We start from the raw sequence: 19,910 nt of genomic DNA on the forward strand, positions 1-19,910 counted from the left end.
CTGGCTGTTGTGGCCACTTGGGGAGTGAATCAGTGGATGCTAAATCTTTTTATCTGTGCTTCGCACTGTAAGTCTGACTTAACAATAAAAATAAAAAAGTATTTTTTTAAAGATTTACTTATTTTTATTGGAAAGTCAGATATATAGAGAAGGAGAGACAAAGATTTTCCATCCAATGATTCACTGTCCTAGCGACCGCAACGGCTAGTGCTGCACCGATCCGAAGCCAGGAGCCAGGAACTTCTTCCAGGTCTCTCAAGCAGGTGCAGGGTCTCCAGGCTTTGGGCCGTTCTCAATTGCTTTTCCAGGCCACAAGCAGGGAGCTGGGTGGGAAGTGGAGCAGCTAGACACAGACCAGCACCCAAATGGGATCCGGGGTGCAAAGCAAGGACTTTAGCCACTAGACTACCGTGCCAAGCCCTCTTGAAACACTCACACGGGGATCAAATCACTTTTCCCTATAAAATAGAAGAAATGACTCTTATAGGATTATTTTTAAAAATGAAATGACAATCTATTCTGAGAACCTAGTAAATCTCTTATTTATTTGTCCACTTGGCAGAGATTCCCCATATGTTAGCTCACTCTCCAGATCTTGTAACGGCTGGAATTGGGAAAGGCTGAAGTCAGGAGCGTGGGCCTCAGTCCGGTCTCGCAGGTGAGTGGACCATCAGCCGCTGCCTCCAGGGGTCTACGTGCAGGTCTCGTGAGTGGCAGGAACGCAGCATTGGGACCATTGCTGCTTCCCACGTCTAGCTTAGCAGAAAGCCAGAATTGGAATCAGAGTCAGAACTCCAGTCTAGGTACTCTACTGTGGGATGAAAGCGTCATTAGCAGGGTCTTCGCTGCTGGACCAAATGCCCACCCCTCTTATTTTTATGTGTAGAAGACCAAATAGTGAGAAACCAGCTTTTGGGAAAAAGTTAAATCTGGATCCTATAGCATTGAGGAAAGATTTGTAGGCCATATTCCCCTCCGTAGCCCAGAGTTGCCTGTAATCACCAGTTATGTGTGCGTGGGACAAATGACCACAGGGAAGAGGGGAGAGATGGCGTTTGCAGACCGGAGCCTCAGCTCGCACTGTCGCTTCCTTCAGCCTGGCGTCACAGACACTGCTGCCTCCAGGACAGAGCCCGGGGAGCGAGATGCCTGTTGAGCTGCTGCGAACCATGCCTCAGGTCGGTGGTGTTTCCTCTCTGCCTCTCACAAGTCAGTCTTACTGCTTAGGATTTGCTCATGTGGCTTTGCGTGGCAGGGCCCGATTCCTGCTTCTCTCAGAGTCCACTGCCCTTAACCCTTAACGGAGTATCCCGAGTGGCTACGTGTTTACCATTCAGAGTGTCTCGCAAGTCTGGTATTTTGAAATTCCAACGGGGTGATATGTTTTTGGGAATGATCAAAGAGAGTTCCTTTCTTATCAGTTCAGATGCAGAACACGTAACAGGGATATCAGCTTATTATTGTTGGTGCTGATCAAGGTCAACTTGATCAGCTTCCGGTGTTGGTTTCCCCAGTTTAAGGCTCTCTGCTTCTCTATATTGTTTTCTTTGGATGGAAGTCACTTGTAAGGAGTGGGAAGATACATTCCACCTCTGTCTATAAGGTAGCTGGGTCTGTTCTTGTCTCTGAAGCAAGAAAGAATTCAAGGATGAGGCGTAACTGAAGGCAGAGAAGCCAGATTGTGTTGGCTTGAGCAGTGAGCATCCACGCTCAGTCAGGAATGTGGACTAGCCCAAGAGGGCACTGTTAAGGGACAGCTTTGCGTCCATCCCTGTGTATGGTCTGGAGGCACAGCGGATGGTGTCTGCACCAGGCTTGAGTGCCACTCCTGTTCTGGTGCATTCTGGGAAGTCAAAGTGTCATGCCATCAGGTGGCTGATGGGGAGGGGCAGTGGCAGCCATGGTAATTGTGTTACAGTGACAGAAAGTCCCCATGGGGATGCAGCCTGCAGCCACGCTGGATCTGTGGACTCTGTGCCCTCGATGGACATGCTTGTTGATCTCCCTGTGGCTACCTACCCGTTTTCCTCCAGCCACAGAATGGATCATCGCCATCATCCACACAGCAGCTTGACGCTTGAATAGTGCAGTTTTGGGTTGCAGCTCAATTTTTTTTCTTCTCAGATAAAGTAGAAACAGTAAAGTCCTGCATGGATGTGAGAACTGGTCAGTCAGGAATGCATTTGTGTCATTTCAGGACTTGTTGACCTTCAAGGATGTGGCAGTTTGCTTTTCCCAGGAGGAATGGGAGTGGCTGAACCCGGCTCAGAGGCACCTGTACAGCAGTGTGATGGTGGAGAACTACCAGAACCTGCTATCAGTGGGTGAGGCCCGAATCCAGCTGGACGTGCCCTATGGTGTGTGAGTCAGGCTGCAATCTGGGAAGCAAGGAGAATTGTCAGAAATTTGGTGCAAATTTCTTATTAAAGTGTCCGAATTTGAGACATACCAGATGTTCCATTGGTACGTTCTCTTGGCCCTTGGAAACACAGGCTGTGCTGCAAACCTGCTAGTCCCGTGCCTCATTGCCTACCGTGTTCTGCAGCGTGGTGCTTGTCCCACCAGGCAGTAACAGGCTTTGCCAAGAGCAGGCTGAATCGCTGTCAATCCAGATATTGCTTTGTAGAATCTGTATGTTTTTATGAAGCTGTGATCAGTAAATCAGTGAAACTCAGCTATGAAAATGACCTCAGGCCTTCACTTTTAGGAAACTAACATTCATCCTTCTAACTTTCTGGGGCCACCTCAGCAACTTGGCTAGTTTTTTTTGCTCTCTAGAGCATTTTTTTTAATTCTGTTTGTAGATTGTTGCACTTATTAAAACTAAAACCTTGTATCTTTCACCAAATAAAAGTTTAGATCATATTCCTTCAAATATTTTCTTCCTTGTCTTACTTTTTTGGGACTTCAGTTGTATCCAGATTAGATCCTTAATGTTGTGTCTGGGATAAATAAGGATTTAAATGTTCACACTTTAAAATAATTTTTCTTTTTCACATTAAATAATTTCTACTACTGATTTGTGTCTAAATTTAGTGACTCTATACTTACTTGTTTTGTTAAGCCCATTTAATTAAATTTTAAGTTTTACATATTCTTCAGTTCTAGAATTTCCACATGGTTCTTTTTCTAGTTTGGGCATCTATTGCAAACAATTTTATTTAAACTCTTGAGTACAGATGTAGTAGCTGTTGTATTGTGTTTTTAAATGTATTTACTTTTATTTGAAAGGCAGATTTAGAAAGAGAGAGAGAGAGAGAGCCTCTTCCATCTGCTGATTCGCTCCCTATATGGCCACAACAGACAGAGCTGAGCTGATCCAAAGCCAGAGCCAGGAGCTTCTTCTGGGTCTCCTGTGGCTGCAGGATCCCAAAACCTTTCGCCATCTTCCACTGTTTTCCCAAGCCATTAGCAGGAGCTGGGTAGAAAGTGGAGCAGCCAGCCTTGGGCCCGGCGGCGTGGCCTAGCGGCTAAAGTCCTCACCTTGAAAGCCCTGGGATCCCATATGGGCGCCGGTTCTAATCCCGGAAGCTCCACTTCCCATCCAGCTCCCTGCTTGTGGCCTGGGAAAGCAGTCGAGGACGGCCCAATGCATTGGGATCCTGCACCTGCGTGGGAGACCTGGAAGAGGTTCCTGGTTCCCGGCTTCGGATCGGCGCGCATCGGCCCGTTGCGGCTCACTTGGGGAGTGAATCATCGGACGGAAGCTCTTCCTCTCTGTCTCTCCTCCTCTATGTATATCTGGCTGTAATAAAAATGAGTAAATCTTTAAAAAGAAAAAAAAGAAAAGAAAGTGGAGCAGCCAGGACTTGAGCCAGCGCCCATATGAGGTCCTTTAACCGCACCTGGAGGATGGGCTTTCTGGGCTACCACGCTGACCCCCATAATAGTTGCTTTAAATCCTTGTTTGCTAAGTCACTGTCTATAAATATTGTAGGGTAGGTTTTTATACCTTTTCTTTCGAGGACCAATTCATTTTTTCTTATGTAACTTTACATTTTATCATTAAACAGTATAAGTAAAATATTTTAGAGATTGGAGTCTGTCATTTTCCCCTGAAGAATATTGCTTTTAGTTTTTTATGCAGAAAGTTGACAACTTAAGCTGTAAAATATTCCTCTTAAGGGCCCTTCAGAATATGTAATTTACTATTTAAAGTTATTTTCAGAAAATGCTGTCCCACAGAAAATAGATTAACTTTTGTAGAGTTCACCCTTGGAAGTCCAGCCTGGAGTATTCCAGAGTTTTATTTATTCTTCAAATGTGCTTTCTCTTATCCAGTAATTTCTAGAATGCCATTTTAACCAGAATTAATGAATTGATTTATGCTACTAAGTGAACCAAAACATGGCCCATTCTCATACTTTGTTTGTATGTAGGAGTTTGTATTTCTAAGCCACGTGTGATCTCCTTACTGGAGCAAGGGAGGGAGCCTTGGAAGAGGAAGAGTGGAAAGAGAAGAGGCTCACTGCCAGGTGCGTACGGAAGAGGCGGGCAGGGAAATCCTCGCTCAGTGACTCAGCTATGCCCAAAGGTGACGCGTCCCACTTGTGCCTCTCAGAAGTTGTTCTTATGTCTTATAGGCCTACAGAAAAAGAGTAAAACTTTACTTAGAACTTCTCTTTTACTAGACTCTTCTAATAACATATAGTAAAACTTGTTCTAGCCCCTTCCCGTTTCCTTTCTCTCTTTCCTGTAAAGATTCGGTGTTTCTGTTTCTGTCTTCTTAAGACTTATTTTATATGAAAGACAGAGTTACAGAGAGGGGGAGAGGTTGAGAGAAAGGTCTGCTACCACTGGTTCATTCCTCAAATGGCCACAGCAGCTGGGGCTGAGACAGATTGAAACCAAAACCCAGGATTTTCCTTCTGGCCTCCCATTGGGTACAGAGGCCTTAGCCCTTGGGTCATGCTCTGCTGCTTTCCCAGACACATTAGCAGGAAGCTGGATCAGAAGTGGAGCAACTGGGACTTGAACTGGGATCCATAGGGGATATTGGCACTGCAGGCAACAGCTTAACTCACTATAGCACGTCACTGGCTCTGATTTTGTGCAGTGGCCCTGTCGCTAGAATACTCCAGAAGTATTCTTTCCCTGTCAAACATACCTTTGGCCGCTCCTGTTCCAGTATGTCCTCACATCCCTTTGCCAGGCAATCTGCACGCTCCCCTGCCCACCACCTGGGGGCTAGAGTGGTGTGTCCAGAGCCAGCGCTCACTGCCTTCCCCATATATCTTAAAAAAAAAGAAAAAAAAAATAGGCAACTATGTAAACACATTGGTATTAACACAAACTTGGCACTAACCAGGTCCATAATTCCCACCAGCTCCTGGCTGCTTTTTTCCCAGCAGTGTTAGCACTTACCTAGGTTCAAAGAAACCTAGGCAGTTGCCTGTAGCTGGGGAATCATTTTTAAATTTTAGAAACAAACCAAAAATTTGATTTGGACTTCAGGGAGTGCTTCTAATTCAGTCACACCCAAATGCCTGGACTGATCAGAGCTTTGCCAAGCCTTTGAAGGCAGAAGCCAGGACCTCAATCCAGAGCTCCAACTTGGGTGGCAGGAACCCATGTGGTAATTTGTGTAGTTACTGCTACCCCTTGGGATGCGCATTAGCAGGAAACTCGAGTCTGGAGGCAGAGCTGGAAATTGAACGAGGTACTGTGTTGTGGGATGTGGGCATCTTGACAGCGTGAGAATTGCTAGACTGAACAGTGTTTTTCACTGTCCTGTGTTTTGTTTTCAGTTCTCATCCTCTGGGATTTCCTTCTGTATTTCCTACTTGAGATTTCTGAGTATAATAGAATTTGTGAGATTCACTAAAGAGATTTGAGTCTCCTTTATCATTTTAATGGTTTCATTTGTTACAGCCCATAATTAAATTTTTCCATACATCTTTCAGATGGAGAGTCTATACATGAGACCCAGGAATTGTCTCTGAAACAGTTTCAATGTGATGACATGTTAAGGGAGGAAACAACAAGCCTTGGATTTGCGTGTTCCACTCATGGAAGAAATCAGAAATGCGAAGGTCCTTCTGAAAGGCAGATGGCAAATCAACAGACATTTAGCAGGCAAGAAATAGTCACTCAGAAAGAAACCCTCCCCAAGGAAATAGTCCATAAATACACCAGAGCTCGGAAGTTTGTCCATATGGACATCATAGAAGAGAGTGTTTATAATCACAAGTCAAACAAAAGAAGCTTTTCTAAAAGCCCCAAAGTACGAAAATACAAGAAAGTATATGCTGGGAAGAACCTTTTTAAATGTACGGAATGTGAGAAAACCTTCACCCACAGCTCATCCGTCACCGTTCACCAGCGAATCCATACTGGCGAAAAGCCATATAAATGCAAGGAATGTGGAAAAGCCTTCAAACAGAGTCATCACCTGGCCCAGCATCGTAGGACGCACACTGGAGAGAAGCTGTTTAAATGTCAGGAATGTGAAAAAGCCTTCAGGCAGCCAGCACACCTTGCTCAGCATCAGAAGATTCACACCGAAGAGAAGCCCTACGCGTGTCAGGAATGTGGGAAAGCCTTCAGGCACAGTTCAGCTTTTGCTCAGCACCAGAGATGTCACAGTGGCAAGCTTCCCTATGAATGCAGTGAGTGTGGGAAAGCCTTCAGATACAACATGCCCCTTATCTCTCACATTCGGCGCTTCCACACCGGGGAGAAACCTTTTGATTGCATTGATTGTGGGAAAGCTTTCAAATGTAACGTGTGTGGAAAATCCTCCCGCAGTGGTTTTTCCATGACTGTGCATCAGAGGATTCACACAGGAGAGAAACCCTACGATTGTGATGTTTGTGGGAAAGCCTTCAGCCACCGCATGTCACTCATCGGTCATCAGAGAGTACATTCTGGTGAGAAACCCTATGAATGTAAGGTATGTGGGAAAGCCTTTAGGCAGAGTACACACCTGGCCATTCATTTGAGAATTCACACTGGCGAAAAACCCTATGAGTGCAAGGAATGTGGGAAGGCCTTCAGGGACAGTTCTCAGCTGGCTGCGCATCAGAGGATTCACACTGGAGAGAAACCGTACGAGTGTAAGCAGTGCGGGAAGGCCTTCAGACAGAGGGCGTATCTGGTAAACCATGAGAAGATTCACACAGGAGAGAAGCCTTATGAGTGTGAGCAGTGTGGGAAAGCTTTCAGCCACACTGCTAGTCTCATACGCCACAAGAGAATTCACACTGGGGAGAAGCCCTATAAATGTGCTGAATGTGGGAAGGCTTTTGCCGACACATCCACCCGTGCTCAGCACCAAAGACTTCATACTGGTGAGAAGCCCTATATATGTGTTAAGTGTGGAAAGGCGTTCAGAACAAATACACATCTTAATTGTCACCAAAGGTGTCATACTAGAAAGAAACCCTGAATGTAATGGCCATAGCAAAGTGTTTAACCGTCGTCAGTCCTTTACTGACAAACTATGTGAATGTTAGGAACGTCATTAACCACATGGACCCTTGATGGGGAAGATTTTCATATCAGAGCTTAATGTGAAGGATGTGGAGATAGCTTTGGAAGAGTGCTCTCCCATTGCTCATCCTTCGTGAGCTGATGGCGTTGTCCTTTGAGGCATCTGTCCAGCTCCTCCTTGCCACCAAGGCCTGTGGATTATCTGCTGTGTTTCTGGATTCAACCCACTTTAGATTCCCACTGTCCAAAGAGAGTCATTTTACTCCCAGTAACTGTTCACTGCATCCTCCTCTTTTCTCTTTCATCTTTCACATCAGGACCACAATGATTTTTAAAAACTGTAATTCTGTTACTCCCACAAATCTGGTTACTAAATTTTAAAACTCTTTGATGATATAATGTGCTTAGTATCATGACTGTTTGACTGTCTTTACGGTGGAGGGCATCCCTTGAGGAACTGGGAAGGCCGCCTGCACACAGCACACCGGAGGCCACCGTCTTGGAGGTCAGGGCTTGCATGGAGACAGAGAGGGGCCTCTGATCCAGAGCTGTTACGGACCAGGGCCTTAGCCACCCAGGTTTCAGGGGGGAGTTTTATTTGGTGAGTTTACAGCATAGGTATGAATCCGGGGGCTGGCATGACTGGGACAGTCACCGTGGCATGTGTGCAGGCAAATTCTTGAATGGCCTGTTTAAAGGAAGTGGTAAAAAGTTACTATCTAAAACTGCTTAGTTTGTAACTCTGGCCCCTGGCCTGACTGATTTAGGCTTGTATAGAATTAGAAATTGCTAAAGGTGAGCTTTGATTGGGGTATGGAAAAGTTAAAACTTCTAATTAAGACAGGTGCCAAGACAACAAGATTGTAAGAATTCACTGACTCCTGTTGAGGGAGGGGTGTTCAGGTTGGTGCCATTCAAAGTTGGCTTGAAAATTGGTTTTGAACAGTGAATACTGGAACAGAGCATGCTAGAGCAATCAAACGTCTCGAAGTGGATGTGATCGCCGTGGGGTATGTTTACACTCCACAACAATGATAGGATGGCTTTCTTGTGACTTTAAGGGTTTTCTCCCGTTGTTGGTGAGGAGTAAATGTGACCTGATACACAGAAAGTGACTGAGATGTGGCTGGCCTCTGGCTGTGGTTGCGGTAATGATAAAGGATTTGCTGGAAGGACAGATGCATGACTACCCAGTCAAGGCAAAGCAAATGAACAACATTCAGCCAAGGAAATGGGGAACCTGAATGATCTATTTCAAGACCCACGTCCACAGATTTTCAACTGCAAGCAACCGCTCTACTGTTGCGCAATAGACTAAGTGCCTGCGATAAACACGTTGAGGGTTTTCTATGTAGAAAGGAAATCGTTAACCTTTGTTGATAGAACAGCATCTCTGAATAGACAGAAATCACGACCTACTCCCAGATGGATGTCTGAGTGGTAAAGGTGCTTGTTAAATTTTCTCAAGTTCAATTAGAATTAATTGCAAAATGTTTTTTCATTGACGTGTCTCGAAGGCATGTAGACTCGTCGTTAGCATTGTAAAGGACATTTTTCTTAAATGCCATTTACTCATGAATTTAGTATATTGCAAAAAAGTGACATTTTCTGCTGTCAGTGGGAGAGACAGGGCTCAGTGGTCTTTGGGGTTCTGGTGATTACATTTCGTGGCAGAGCCCTTGGGTTTGAGTCCCGGCTCTGCTCCCCGTTCCTGAGGACCCAGGATTCAGCAGCTGGCCCCAGCACTTGGGCTGCCGCCGCCATGTGGGAGGCCTGGATTGGGTTCTTGGCTTCTGGTCTCAACCTGACCCAGCACAGCCACTGCAGGCAGCTGACAGGTGAGCCAGGAGGGAGGAGCTGTGGCTCAGCCTGTCAAAATAACAGATATTTTGAAAAACGAACTTTGATAATTATCCAGTTGGAAATAGCTCCGTATTTTACCTCTCATAGGGAAGTTCACTCACTGCACTTTGATATAGTCAGGAAACTTATCACCAGATGCCGCGTGAGGCTGCGGGCAGTGACGCATCCCGGAATGGTTGTGCAGTACACGTTCCCCGGCGTCTGTCGCCATCAGTAGCGCACTGCCCTCGCTGTTGGGTTCGGGAAGGCTGCGCTCGGGCCCAGTCCTTCCTGACAACTCCTCCTCCGCCTCCGTTTCCTGCAGACCTTGTTGGAAGCACCTGCACCTGGACAAGAACACCGGCCGACTGCAGGCCGCGGTGCAGGCAGCAAGCAGAGCTCAGGGACGGGAGTGACACCTATTAGGGATCCGGGGCGCAGAGTCGGCACCCCAGAGTCACACGGGACTTGGCAGTGTTCTCTGCTCCGGGGTGACCCTCTGCGCGGGAAGCAAACCCAGGACCCCGCGCCCCAAGCTCCCACCGTCCCAGCCCTGCCGCTCCGCCCCTCCCCAGCCCAGCTCCCACTCCCACAAGTCTCTGCGAAGCGGCCTCCCGGGCAGCCGCGCACGCCAGGGACTACGATTCCCAGCGGGCAGTGCGCGCGGGCACCGCCCACTTCCGGCGGGCGGGTGTGGCCGGGGGTGTGTCGGGGTGCCGGGCGGGGGCGTGGGCGCTGCTCCGGGGAGATGCGGGGTGCCGGGGCCCGCAGCTCGGGGGGCGTGGGCCGCCCCGGCCTCCGCGCGAAGCCCAGGGCGGATCGAGGCCCGGCCCCGGGCGCCCCCGCAGCCTCTGGCCGCCCCGCAAGGGGAAGGCCGCGCTCCAGGGGCGGCCGCGCGACCCCGGGGCCCGGGCCCAGAGGTGAGGGGCTGGCAGGTGCGGGAGGCCACAGTGGCTCGCCCGGGGCAGCGTCCACGCGAGCCGGTGGTGCGGAGGCCGGGCTCGGGGGTGCGCGCAGACGCGGTGTCTGAGCGGCCCCTTCTCCCCTTGCAGCTCTGCCGTCCAGCGACGCTGTCCTGGGCCAGGCGGGAAGCAACCGGCAGGAGCCCACGGGCACGAGAGGCGGAGCCACGGGCCAGGTGAGCCGGCGTGTCCTCCGCCTTTTCCGGACGGCGGCCTCGCTGCTTGTGTGTGTCCACGCGTCCCGGGCGCTGGCCTCTGTTCCCTCAGGTCCTGGTGGGCCGTGGTGTCCGCTTAGACCGCTGGGGCCTCTCGGCGCCTCCTTCGGAGTCACCAGGGTGCAGTTGCCTGGCTTCTGTTTGGACCCTTCTCCCTACCCTGGTACCCCTGGGGGGATGAGCAGCTCCTGGTGCCGTACCTTCTGTTAGTTGATTTGAAAAGCAGAGTTAGGAGAGAAGCATTTTCCACCCGCTGGTTCACTTCCCGGATGCCTGCGGTGGGTGGGGCTGGGTCGGCCAAGAGCCTGAGCGTCTTCTCCCAGACAGGTGCAGGGGCTCAGGGACCTGGGGCACCCTGTGCTGCCTTCCCAGGCCGTAAGCAAGGGAGCTGGATGGGAAGTGGAGCAGTTGGGACTCGAACCAGTGCCCATATGGGATGTGGGTGCCCACGGTGGCAGCCCCTTTGTGGCCTCTTAAAATGCTACCCAGTAGCTTCGCTTCTGTCGGCTTTGTCTCATATGGTAGGTAGCAGCTTATCAAACCATGAACCACATTTAGAAGCAAATTCTGGCCCAGCTGTACACCCTGGAAGGCAGTTTTGGGGGTTCATGTGCTTGGCTGCCTCCCACCCACCTGGGGGACCCAGAGGGAGCTCTGGGCTGTGGTTTCAGCCTGGCCCAGCCTGGCTGTCCTGGGCAGTTGGAGAGGGAACCAGCAGATGGAAGATCTCTCTTGCTCTGCCTGTCAGATGAAATGAAAACATAAATATTTCTCAAAAATGTTCTGGTTGTCAGTCTGCCGGAGTGGCTGTGTTAGTGTGTAAGGAAATAGCTGAGCCTGGGCGCTTTGCCGACAAGGGGGGGCTGGCCAGCTGGGACTGGGCAGCCCCATGTGCTTGGCCTCTGATGGGGGTCCCTGTGGGTGGCATCACAGACGGCTGGCAGGGTTCATGCAGGCGGGACACATCACATGATGAGGGAATGTTCCAGGGACCGATGAGGTTTGCACTTTCTGGAATAGCTCACTGTGCAGCACAGGCCCTTGTCTTGTGAGACCTCCGTGAATTTGTGAGGACCCCCATACTTGGCCACCTTCGGCATGGGCTCCAGCACCTCTCCAGCAGGGACCACGTGCCCAGTCAGAGACTTCATGGCATGCTGAGGCTGCAGCAGTGTGCTGCCAGGTTGTGGTTTGCAGTGGTTGGTGTTGGACGGAGCCAGGGGGTTTGCACTAATGCTGCAAAACACCAGGCTAGTAAGTGTGTGGCATCTAGTACCCCTGAAGCCACCACAGGTATTCATACACGGATGGGGCTGAGTGTCGTAGAACTTGATAAAGACTGGGCAGCCACCTGTCCCGACGCAGAGCTCAGCACTTTCTCTCCAGGGGCCCATTCCCTGTTCGTGTTCGGGACTTGATGCCTGCCTGGTTTTTCTCCCACCTGGTTTCTGCTCGTCTCACTGATCTGGGGTTGGTGACCTGCTCACCATGCAGCATTTGGCTCCGTGTGCCCTCCCCTCTCGGCGCCTCCTTCGGGGCTGCTCCTCCTGCTGGCTTCTTCCCTGTCCACATTGGTGGCCCTGACTGGTTCTCTGTGCCCGACCCCCTGGCTTGGGTGTGTAACGGGTGCCTTGCCGGTGATGGGTGCGGTTCTGAATGCCCGGGAATGTTGGTGAGCCGCCCCTCCCTGCGCAGTATCTGTTTCTGGCAGTTACGTGTTCTTAGTTACGTGGGTGTAAAACCTTGTGGTTCTTCTCTCCCTGTCCCCTCCCTTCCCCTATATGTGGCCCATTTGCAAAGTGGGATAGCTTTATTTTCTGGAAGTGTCCTGAGTCTGCTGGCTCGTCATGTTGCGCATGGCCCAGTTCTTATCTCTGGCCAGGGCCTCCACTCCGCTTCAGGCGCTCCCGGCCCTTCCCCGGCGGCTCCACGCTCCCGGCTCCCCGTGCACCTCCCCAAGGAAGGGCAGCGCTCTGCTGTGGCAGACCTGGCCTCCTGTCACCTTCAAGTGACTTGTCATTTTCTTCACCACTCTCTGAAATCCTCATCCCGGTTCCGCCCTCTCTGCCAGTTGCCGTCTAGTTTGCTTAAAGGGTCTGGTTTCTCTTGTCCTGTTCCCGCACTGCGGGACTTTCAGGAAGTTTGCTCCAGATCCTGAAGCAGAAAATTGGATGTCTGAATATAGTCTTAAATTTCTCTTGTAGCCACTATTTAGCTATTTAGTCTAGTGTTAGAATAACCGTTGCTTTTCTTTTTAATGTTTTAAAATTTGTGTAAAGGGAACACATTTCATGGATTTCATATACCCAGTTATTAAAATTTTTATTTATTTATTTTTTAAAGATTTATTTATTTTTATTACAAAGTCAGATATACAGAGGAGGAGAGACAGAGAGGAAGATCTTCCGTCCAGTGATTCACTCCCCAAGTGAGCCGCAACGGCGGGTGCTGCGCCGATCCGAAGCTGGGAACCAGGAACCTCTTCCGGGTCTCCCACGCGGGTGCAGGGTCCCAGTGCATTGGGCCGTCCTTGACTGCCTTCCCAGACCACAGGCAGGGATCTGGATGGGAAGTGGAGCTGCCGGGATTAGAACTGGCACCCATATGGGATCCCGGGGCGTTCAAGGCGAGGACTTTAGCCATTAGGCCACGCTGCCAGGTCCATACCCAGTTTTTTTTTGAGGCTTACTTATTTTTTTTTATTGGAAAGGCTGATTTACAGAAGGAGGAGAGACAGAGAGAAAGATCTTCCATCTACTGGTTCACTCCCCAAATGGCCATAGCAGCCAGAGCTGACTTGACCCGAAGCCAGGTAGCAGGACCCTCTTCTGGATCTCCCAAGTGGTTGCGGGGTCCCAAGGACTTGAGCTTTCTTCTGCTGCTTTCCCAGGCCATAAAGAGGGAGCGGAATCAGAAGTGGAACAGCTGGCGCTAGAACCAGTGCGCTTAAGGGATGCGTCCTTGGAGGTGTACGATTGGCTAACGGAGCCATTATGCTGGAGCCTTACCTTTAAGGTTTGTCACCAAACCTTTGTGTCAGGCTGTAAGGGTGGAAGTGTGCTTGCTCTTGCTGTTTGTAGGTTCCCAAGCTCTCTGCTGAGTGAAGTGGCTCATGCCAGCATTCCTGGCAGGTGCTGGTTGTCCTCCTCGAGGGCTCCTCTGTGGTGCAGGGGGAGTCTGAGTGGGCGACACATTCGCTGATCTGCACGTTGTAGAACCTGCATGTTGAGGGTGGTGTGCACCTTCAAGGCCATGCTGCTTCTCTGGGCCCTGTCTCACGTCAGTGTGAGTGACTGTCACACACGACGGCTGGAGCGGAGAGCCGGGCTGGGGGCTCCAGTTCTACCTCCAGCATCTGCCTGCACGGCCTCAGGTCCTCGACACATGTGCCCATCCACCTTTAGCACGAGAAAATGTAGTTGGACCTTCCTCAGATCACTGTTGTCAAGAACAAGCTCCTACTTGTCTAGTGCCACAGCACAGTGCCCGGCCTCTAGAGAGGGCCTGGCAGTGTCGATGTTGGCAATGCAAAACCTGGCAGGTAGTGAGTGCTTGGCAGTGTTAAGTGCCCACAGTGCATTGCCCATAGCGAAGGCCTGTGGTTGGCAGTGTTAAGTGCCCACAGCACATTGCCTGGCGTGTTGTGAGTTCTTGGTGATGTTAAGTGCCCACAGCACGTTGTCAGGCGTGTAGTGAGTTCTTGGTGATGTTAAGTGCCCATAGCCTGGTGCCTGACCTCTAGAGGGCACAGCAGTGTTGCCACTGGTGCCCACCTGTTTTCTTGGTGGTAATGGACATTTTAACCAAGTTTATAATGTAGAACAGAACTTACAAACGGCGCTCTGGGGGACAAAGTTGGCCCCCATCTTTTTGGGTAATTCAGAAGCTGTTCATGTTCTTTGCTTTTTAATAAAAAAGATTGAAGAAGAGGAAAAAGAAAATCAGCATTTTTGTGATGTGCAAATGATAGGAAATTCAGTGTTTGGTTCCTGAAGGTTTCATGGAATAGAACATCACTCTCGCGTCTCTGTTTCCCTGTGCAGCAGCAGCGAAGCAGGCGTGGTAGAAGCCGTGTGCCCCGCGTCCTAACTCGGGCCCCACCCAGCCCAGCCCTGCTGACCTCGGAAGCCAGACGGAAACTGTGCAGTCGGGCTGGGTTGGAGTTGTGTGCTGGCGTGATGGTGATGGGCTCCCTGCACGCCAGCCCGCTGGTGGCTGTGCCCACGCTTCCTGCCAAGACTCACCCACTGCCTGCAAATGATGCCTTGGCTCTTGAAGATGTTTTTGAGTTAAACATCATTATGATTAGTTTTATTCCAACTGGACACTCATTTTTGTTTTATAAAGTAAGTTCATGGGGCCGGTGCTTTGGCATAGCAACTTAAGCCTCCACCTGTGGTACCAGCGTCCCTTATGGGTATGGGTTCGAGTCCAGGCTGTTACACTTCCCATCCAGCTCCCTGCTAGTGTGTCTGGGAAAGCAGTGCAGGACAGATCAAGGGCTCGGGCACCTGAATCCACACGGGAAACCTGGAAGAAGCCCCCGGTTCCTGGCTTTGGAACCAGGAGTCAGTGGCTGTTACATTTTGGCAGTGAACCAGCAGATGGAAGATCTCTCTCTCTCTCTCTCTCTCTCTTTGTCTCTCCTTTTCTCTCTGTAATTCTGCCTTTCAAGTAAAAGTAGATAGATCTTTGAAAAGGTAAGTACTGCTAGGTTTTTGTTTGTCAGTTGTGCTTTGTTAAGAGGTGTTAACACTGTAAGTAGAAATAGAAGCCCTTGGGACTCAGTTTTGGGAGGAGCTGTGTCCCTTTCAAGGCTCATGCCCAGGTTCGTGTCCCCATGATGGTTTGCGCCGGGACACGCCAGTGTCCCCGAGTTGGACAGTGGTCAGTTTAGCCCTCAGCCTTTGCTGTTTCTCATTGATATCAAGTGGCTTTCGTGTGTATTTTCTTGTACGTAAAACTGCAGGCTGTGCAGTGACAGCCCGGAGGTTGTGAGAAAGTTAGCTGAACAGTCACTAGCAACCTGCGGGCCGCCAACTTTATGATCTGTGTCCCAAGTGCCGAAAGGTACATAGCCCCCCGCCTGTGTTGGGGTCCCGGGGGTGGCCCCAGTATGCTTTGATGGCGTGTGTGTGGCTCAGTCTGGAGGCTGGCCGTCCCGGGTCAGGGTATGGTGGGGTGGGAGTCTCTGCAGGCTGCTCTCCCGGGCTCTCTGCTGGCCGCCACCTTCCTGCGTCCTGCCCTGAGCATTTCATTCTGTGTGCCTGTCCCTGGCGCCTTCCTCCCCTCAGAACAGTCAGCTTGGCTTGGGGTGCTGGCTGTGTGGCCTGGCTTGACTTGAGCTCCCTGTAGCTCTGATCTCTAATTGGGACCGGAACTTGCACACGGGAGTTTGGGGGATGCAGACCTGCAGTGCTGCGTGGGGCTGTGAGCGCTGCTGGACCAGGATGTGCTGTGTTGTTTCAGAGCACGCTGAGATTTGGGGATGTGGCTGTAGGTTTCTCCCAAGAGGAATGGGCCTGGTTGACTCCGGCTCAGAAGACCCTGCACCGCATGGTGATGCTGGAGAACTACAGGAACCTGGCATCACTGGGTGAGATGCCCCATGCCCTCCCGGCTGGTCTGGTCACTACTGTGACTGAGAAGGCCTCCTGTCCTCTGTCAAGCTAAGGGGTCTGAGAAGGTCCGTGCTGGCTCCCAAGAGCCAGTAACCCACCTGCATGCTGCCTGTGCATGCTGGGAAGTCCGCCTGAATCCCAGAGTGGCAGACATAGAGCCTGACCACTTCCTGTTTCTGGTGTGCACAGGCCTCTGTGTTTCTAAGCCTGCCATGATCTCCTCTTTGGAAGAAGGGAAGGGACCGTGGACAGTGAAGATGACAGGAGGCTGGAGCCCAGGTGAGCAGGCAGAGGTGGTGGGTGGTGGGGAGGCCCAAGCGCGCCTGCCATGGAGCTCCGTCACCACTCCTCGGCTCGGGGCCTTTGTAGCGTGGTGCTGACTGTCTCCAAAGGCAACCTTGCTCCCTCTGCTTCATGCCCTACTTCTTCCCAGCTCTTCCTCGCTTCACCATGGAATGATGTCTAAAAGGGCTTGTAAGATGTCTCCGGCTGATCCTGATGTGTTTTTGGCTGTCTCACCTGCTTCACGTGTGGACCTGGGCTCTGGCTCTGGGTCAAGCCGTCAGGTGCTGGCCGGCACTCTGGCACGAGCCGTGCAGAGGAAGGCGTCGCTTGGGGCTGTGGTGTGTCCTTGCTCAGTGTAAATGGAGCAGAACCTACTGTGGTGGCGGGGGGGCCTCGGAGAGGGAAGTACAGGCCTCTCCAGGTTTAAGCCTGGGAGACAAGCAGTGAGCCTGGAATCCTGACCGCGAGGAGTTGTTTCAGGGTAGGCTGTGGCTGTCTGGGGTTCAGGTGGACTTCCCAGTGCGCCAGGCGGCATGCAGGTGGGTTACTGGCTCTTGGGCGGGCAGGACACTGACTCTGATTTGATGGAATATTCTTACAGATATTGCGGTGAGATTTATACTGTTGGGGAGTACAGAGCTTGCAACCACAGCATTATTTCTGGAACAGCAAATCATCAAGTAAGACAAGGGATCAGAGATTTTTGGAAATTTTATCTAACAGGAAATGGTAACATTTTGGAACAATTGAGAATCTTATAAGGCCTCTTTGTTCAAGTGGTAGTGCAGGGGAAGTTTGTGTTAGAACAGGGCAGGTTGCTTGCGGGGAGGCTGAGTGCGTGTCCTGTCGCACTCAGTCCCGTTGCTGGAGCTAGCCTTGTGAGGCACGCCTTTTTCCTCCTCTGGAGCGTTCACCCCTCGCTTCCTGGAATGGAGGTTTATGCTTTGAAAGCGGGATCTCAACTCTCGTTGGTTGCCATCGTAGTGGGGAAGAGGAGGCAGGGACAAGCTCGAGCTGAGAGTTTCGCTGGATGAGACGGAGAAGCAGAGGGAGTTTTCCTTGCTAGAGCCGCACCGGCCATCATGCAGGACTGTTCGTTAGAGCCGGTACTTCCTGTTTGTGTCTGTGAATAGCGCTTTATCATAGATTCAGATTCTGTTAACTGTCTTAGCTCTTGATTTTCCGTTGTTTGATATTTATTTTTATTGGAAAGGCAGATATACAGAGAGGAGGAGAGACAGAGAGGAAGAGCTTCCATCCGACGGTTCACTCCCTCCCCAAGTGGCCACAACGGCCAGAGCTTAGCCACAAAGATTTAGGAGTGTAAGACTGTGGAGTATTGCTGGCCATATAAAAAAGCTTCCAAAAATAATACACTCTTTTGAGAGTCTTCATTCAGTTAGTGACATTTTTCTAGCTTTTTCCTGCTTAGCATAAGAGGTGTTCGCCTGCTGTCTTAATGTCTTTTAGACTTGGAGACTGTGCAGGAAGCTACGGAGCTTCCTCCCAAGAGGGACATGTGTGGAGAAGAGCTACTGCAGGCAGTGAAAAGCAAGAGACTGGCCGACCGTCGTCTGGGATACTCGCCGTTAGGGGCGAGCTGGGCCCGTGGTGCTCTGTGCGAGACACAGCCGGTAAGTCGGGGAAGACCTCGGGCAAGGAAAACGACCTTCTTCGGTAGGAAAACAAAGAACCCAAAGCAGCCTTCATGCTTGCGTGACGCCGGGCAGTTCCACGTGCATACAGCGTGTGTGACTGACGCACAGGCCCTCCAGAGAGAAGAGTTACCCGATCTTGGCAAGCGTGGGAGTCAGAGCGAGAAATGCAGTGGCGATGATTGCCAGCGGGTCTGTTCAGCGCAGCAGTGTTTGACTTGTTGCAAGCGGGACATGGCCGCTTAAAGCAGGATCTCAGAATTTCACTGACGATTTCACACTGGACAGGATTCCTGTAGAGTTAGTGAAAAATGTGGCAAACCGTTCAGACAGCTGAACAGTTCTTCCTGTGTGTGAGATCATTCTGTTCCGGGTTTTCTTTCCCCCACAAACGTGTCCGATGTAATTAGGCCTGAGCTGGAGTGCTCAGAGCCTACGGGTGCCAGCTTCCCCGTAGGCAGGCACGGCCGCTGCCCTAGGGCTCAGTGTTTTGACCAGGGACGTTTCTGTGTCATTCAGGGCTTGGTGAACGTCACGAATGTGGCCTTGGACGTCTCCCAGCAGCTGAACCCTGAGCCCAGAGGGCTCTGCGAGAGCACGGCGCGGGAGGACTGTCACCGGGGGTCCCTGGGTAAGGCTGCCCCTCCTGAGCCCCAGTGGATCCTGGGACCCCCAGGCACGCTTTGATTGTGAGTCCTGGCAGAGGAAGGAGCTGGCCTGAATGTCCGCTCCCGGTTCTCCAGGTAGCTGTTGGGCGTTTGCGGGACTGAAAGCTGGTGTCTTCCTGGCACTTGGGGTGGCGCCTCTCACATCTCCCAGGATCTCCTCACCTGTCTTCCTGCTCTCCACACTCCAAGCAAAGAGAAGCACCAAGTCCTGCCTATTTCCTCCTGCAGGACAGTGTGTTTCCGAGCCAGGCGTCGTCTCTGTAGTGGAGGAAGGCAAGGAGGCCGGGATGGTGAGGAGCGACGGGGCACGAGGCCCGTTCTCGAGCAGGCGCGGGAGAGCCTGGTGTGGCCAAGCCTGTGCGGGTGAGTTGTAGTTTGGAAAGCAGTTACCGAGAGAGGAGGAGGAGCAGAGACCTTCCGTCTGTTAGCTCATTCCCCAGGAGGCCACAAGAGTGAGAGACTAGACTGAGCAAAGCCACGAGCCCAGGCTTTTTCCAGGTCTGCTGGTGCAGGGGCCCACGAGCCCCGGCTTCTTCCAGGTCTCCCAAGTGGGTGCGGGGGCCCACGAGCCCCGGCTTCTTCCAGGTCTCCCAAGTGGGTGCGGGGGCCCACGAGCCCCGGCTTCTTCCAGGTCTCCCACGCCGGTGCGGGGGCCCACGAGCCCTGGCTTCTTCCAGGTCTCCCACGCCGGTGCGGGGCCCACGAGCCCCGGCTTCTTCCAGGTCTCCCACGCCGGTGCGGGGACCCACGCTCTTGAACCGTCCTCCACTGCCTTTCCAGGTGCATTAGCAGGGAGCTGGATGGGAAGTAGAGCTGGGACTTGAACCAGCATTGCAGGTGGAGGCTTACCTTGCTGCTCCACAGCGCCACACAGCGCCGTGTGCAGTAAGGTGCAGCTTTATCCGAGGCCCAGCCCTCACTGACAGTCCTTCTGGGCTGCAGAGAAGTCGAACTCCGGGACTCCAAAACCAGTCTTCCTTTCTGTCCCCTTCTCTGACAGTAACCCGTGGCCACCTGGTGGTGTTCTCTTGGCCACTGGGGCTTGCATTAGCCACCCCTTGGTTCCGCAGTGGCCCCTTCCTGACTGGGGTGTGCTTCTGAGTCCAAGTCTCTGTCTTTGCCGTAATGACCAGACTCTGGCCTGGCCCAGCCCTCACTGCTGCTCACACTGAGGAGGGAGCCAGCAGGTGCAAGGTGAATTTCTCTCTCTCTCATCAGGTAGATGAAAACG

The 19,910-nt window shown here is 51.6% G+C and overlaps 2 protein-coding genes across 2 annotated transcripts in view; both read left to right on the forward strand.

Annotated features, from left to right (window-relative positions):
* The first annotated feature begins 568 nt into the window (after positions 1-568).
* LOC118757680 (endothelial zinc finger protein induced by tumor necrosis factor alpha) overlaps positions 569-19,910 on the forward strand; it is a 42,711-nt gene continuing 23,369 nt past the window's right edge. Inside the window, exons 1-4 of the mRNA XM_058674897.1 lie at positions 569-658; positions 2,198-2,324; positions 4,380-4,475; positions 5,904-7,535. Coding sequence (XP_058530880.1) covers positions 2,291-2,324; positions 4,380-4,475; positions 5,904-7,387 — 1,614 coding nt within the window. The 5' untranslated portion in view covers positions 569-658; positions 2,198-2,290 and the 3' untranslated portion in view covers positions 7,388-7,535. Of the gene's footprint in view, positions 659-2,197; positions 2,325-4,379; positions 4,476-5,903 lie in introns of the transcript that reaches the window.
* Positions 10,004-18,698, forward strand: LOC131482234 (zinc finger protein 28 homolog). The gene is made up of 6 exons (XM_058674803.1): positions 10,004-10,193; positions 10,326-10,411; positions 15,920-16,046; positions 16,261-16,350; positions 17,827-17,990; positions 18,531-18,698. Exons 1-6 carry the CDS (start codon positions 10,022-10,024, stop codon positions 18,696-18,698), a joined length of 807 nt encoding a protein of 268 aa, XP_058530786.1. The 5' UTR covers positions 10,004-10,021.

This window comes from Ochotona princeps, chromosome 16 (genome assembly GCF_030435755.1).
Source record: "Ochotona princeps isolate mOchPri1 chromosome 16, mOchPri1.hap1, whole genome shotgun sequence".
Classification (NCBI taxonomy): Eukaryota; Metazoa; Chordata; class Mammalia; order Lagomorpha; family Ochotonidae; genus Ochotona; species Ochotona princeps.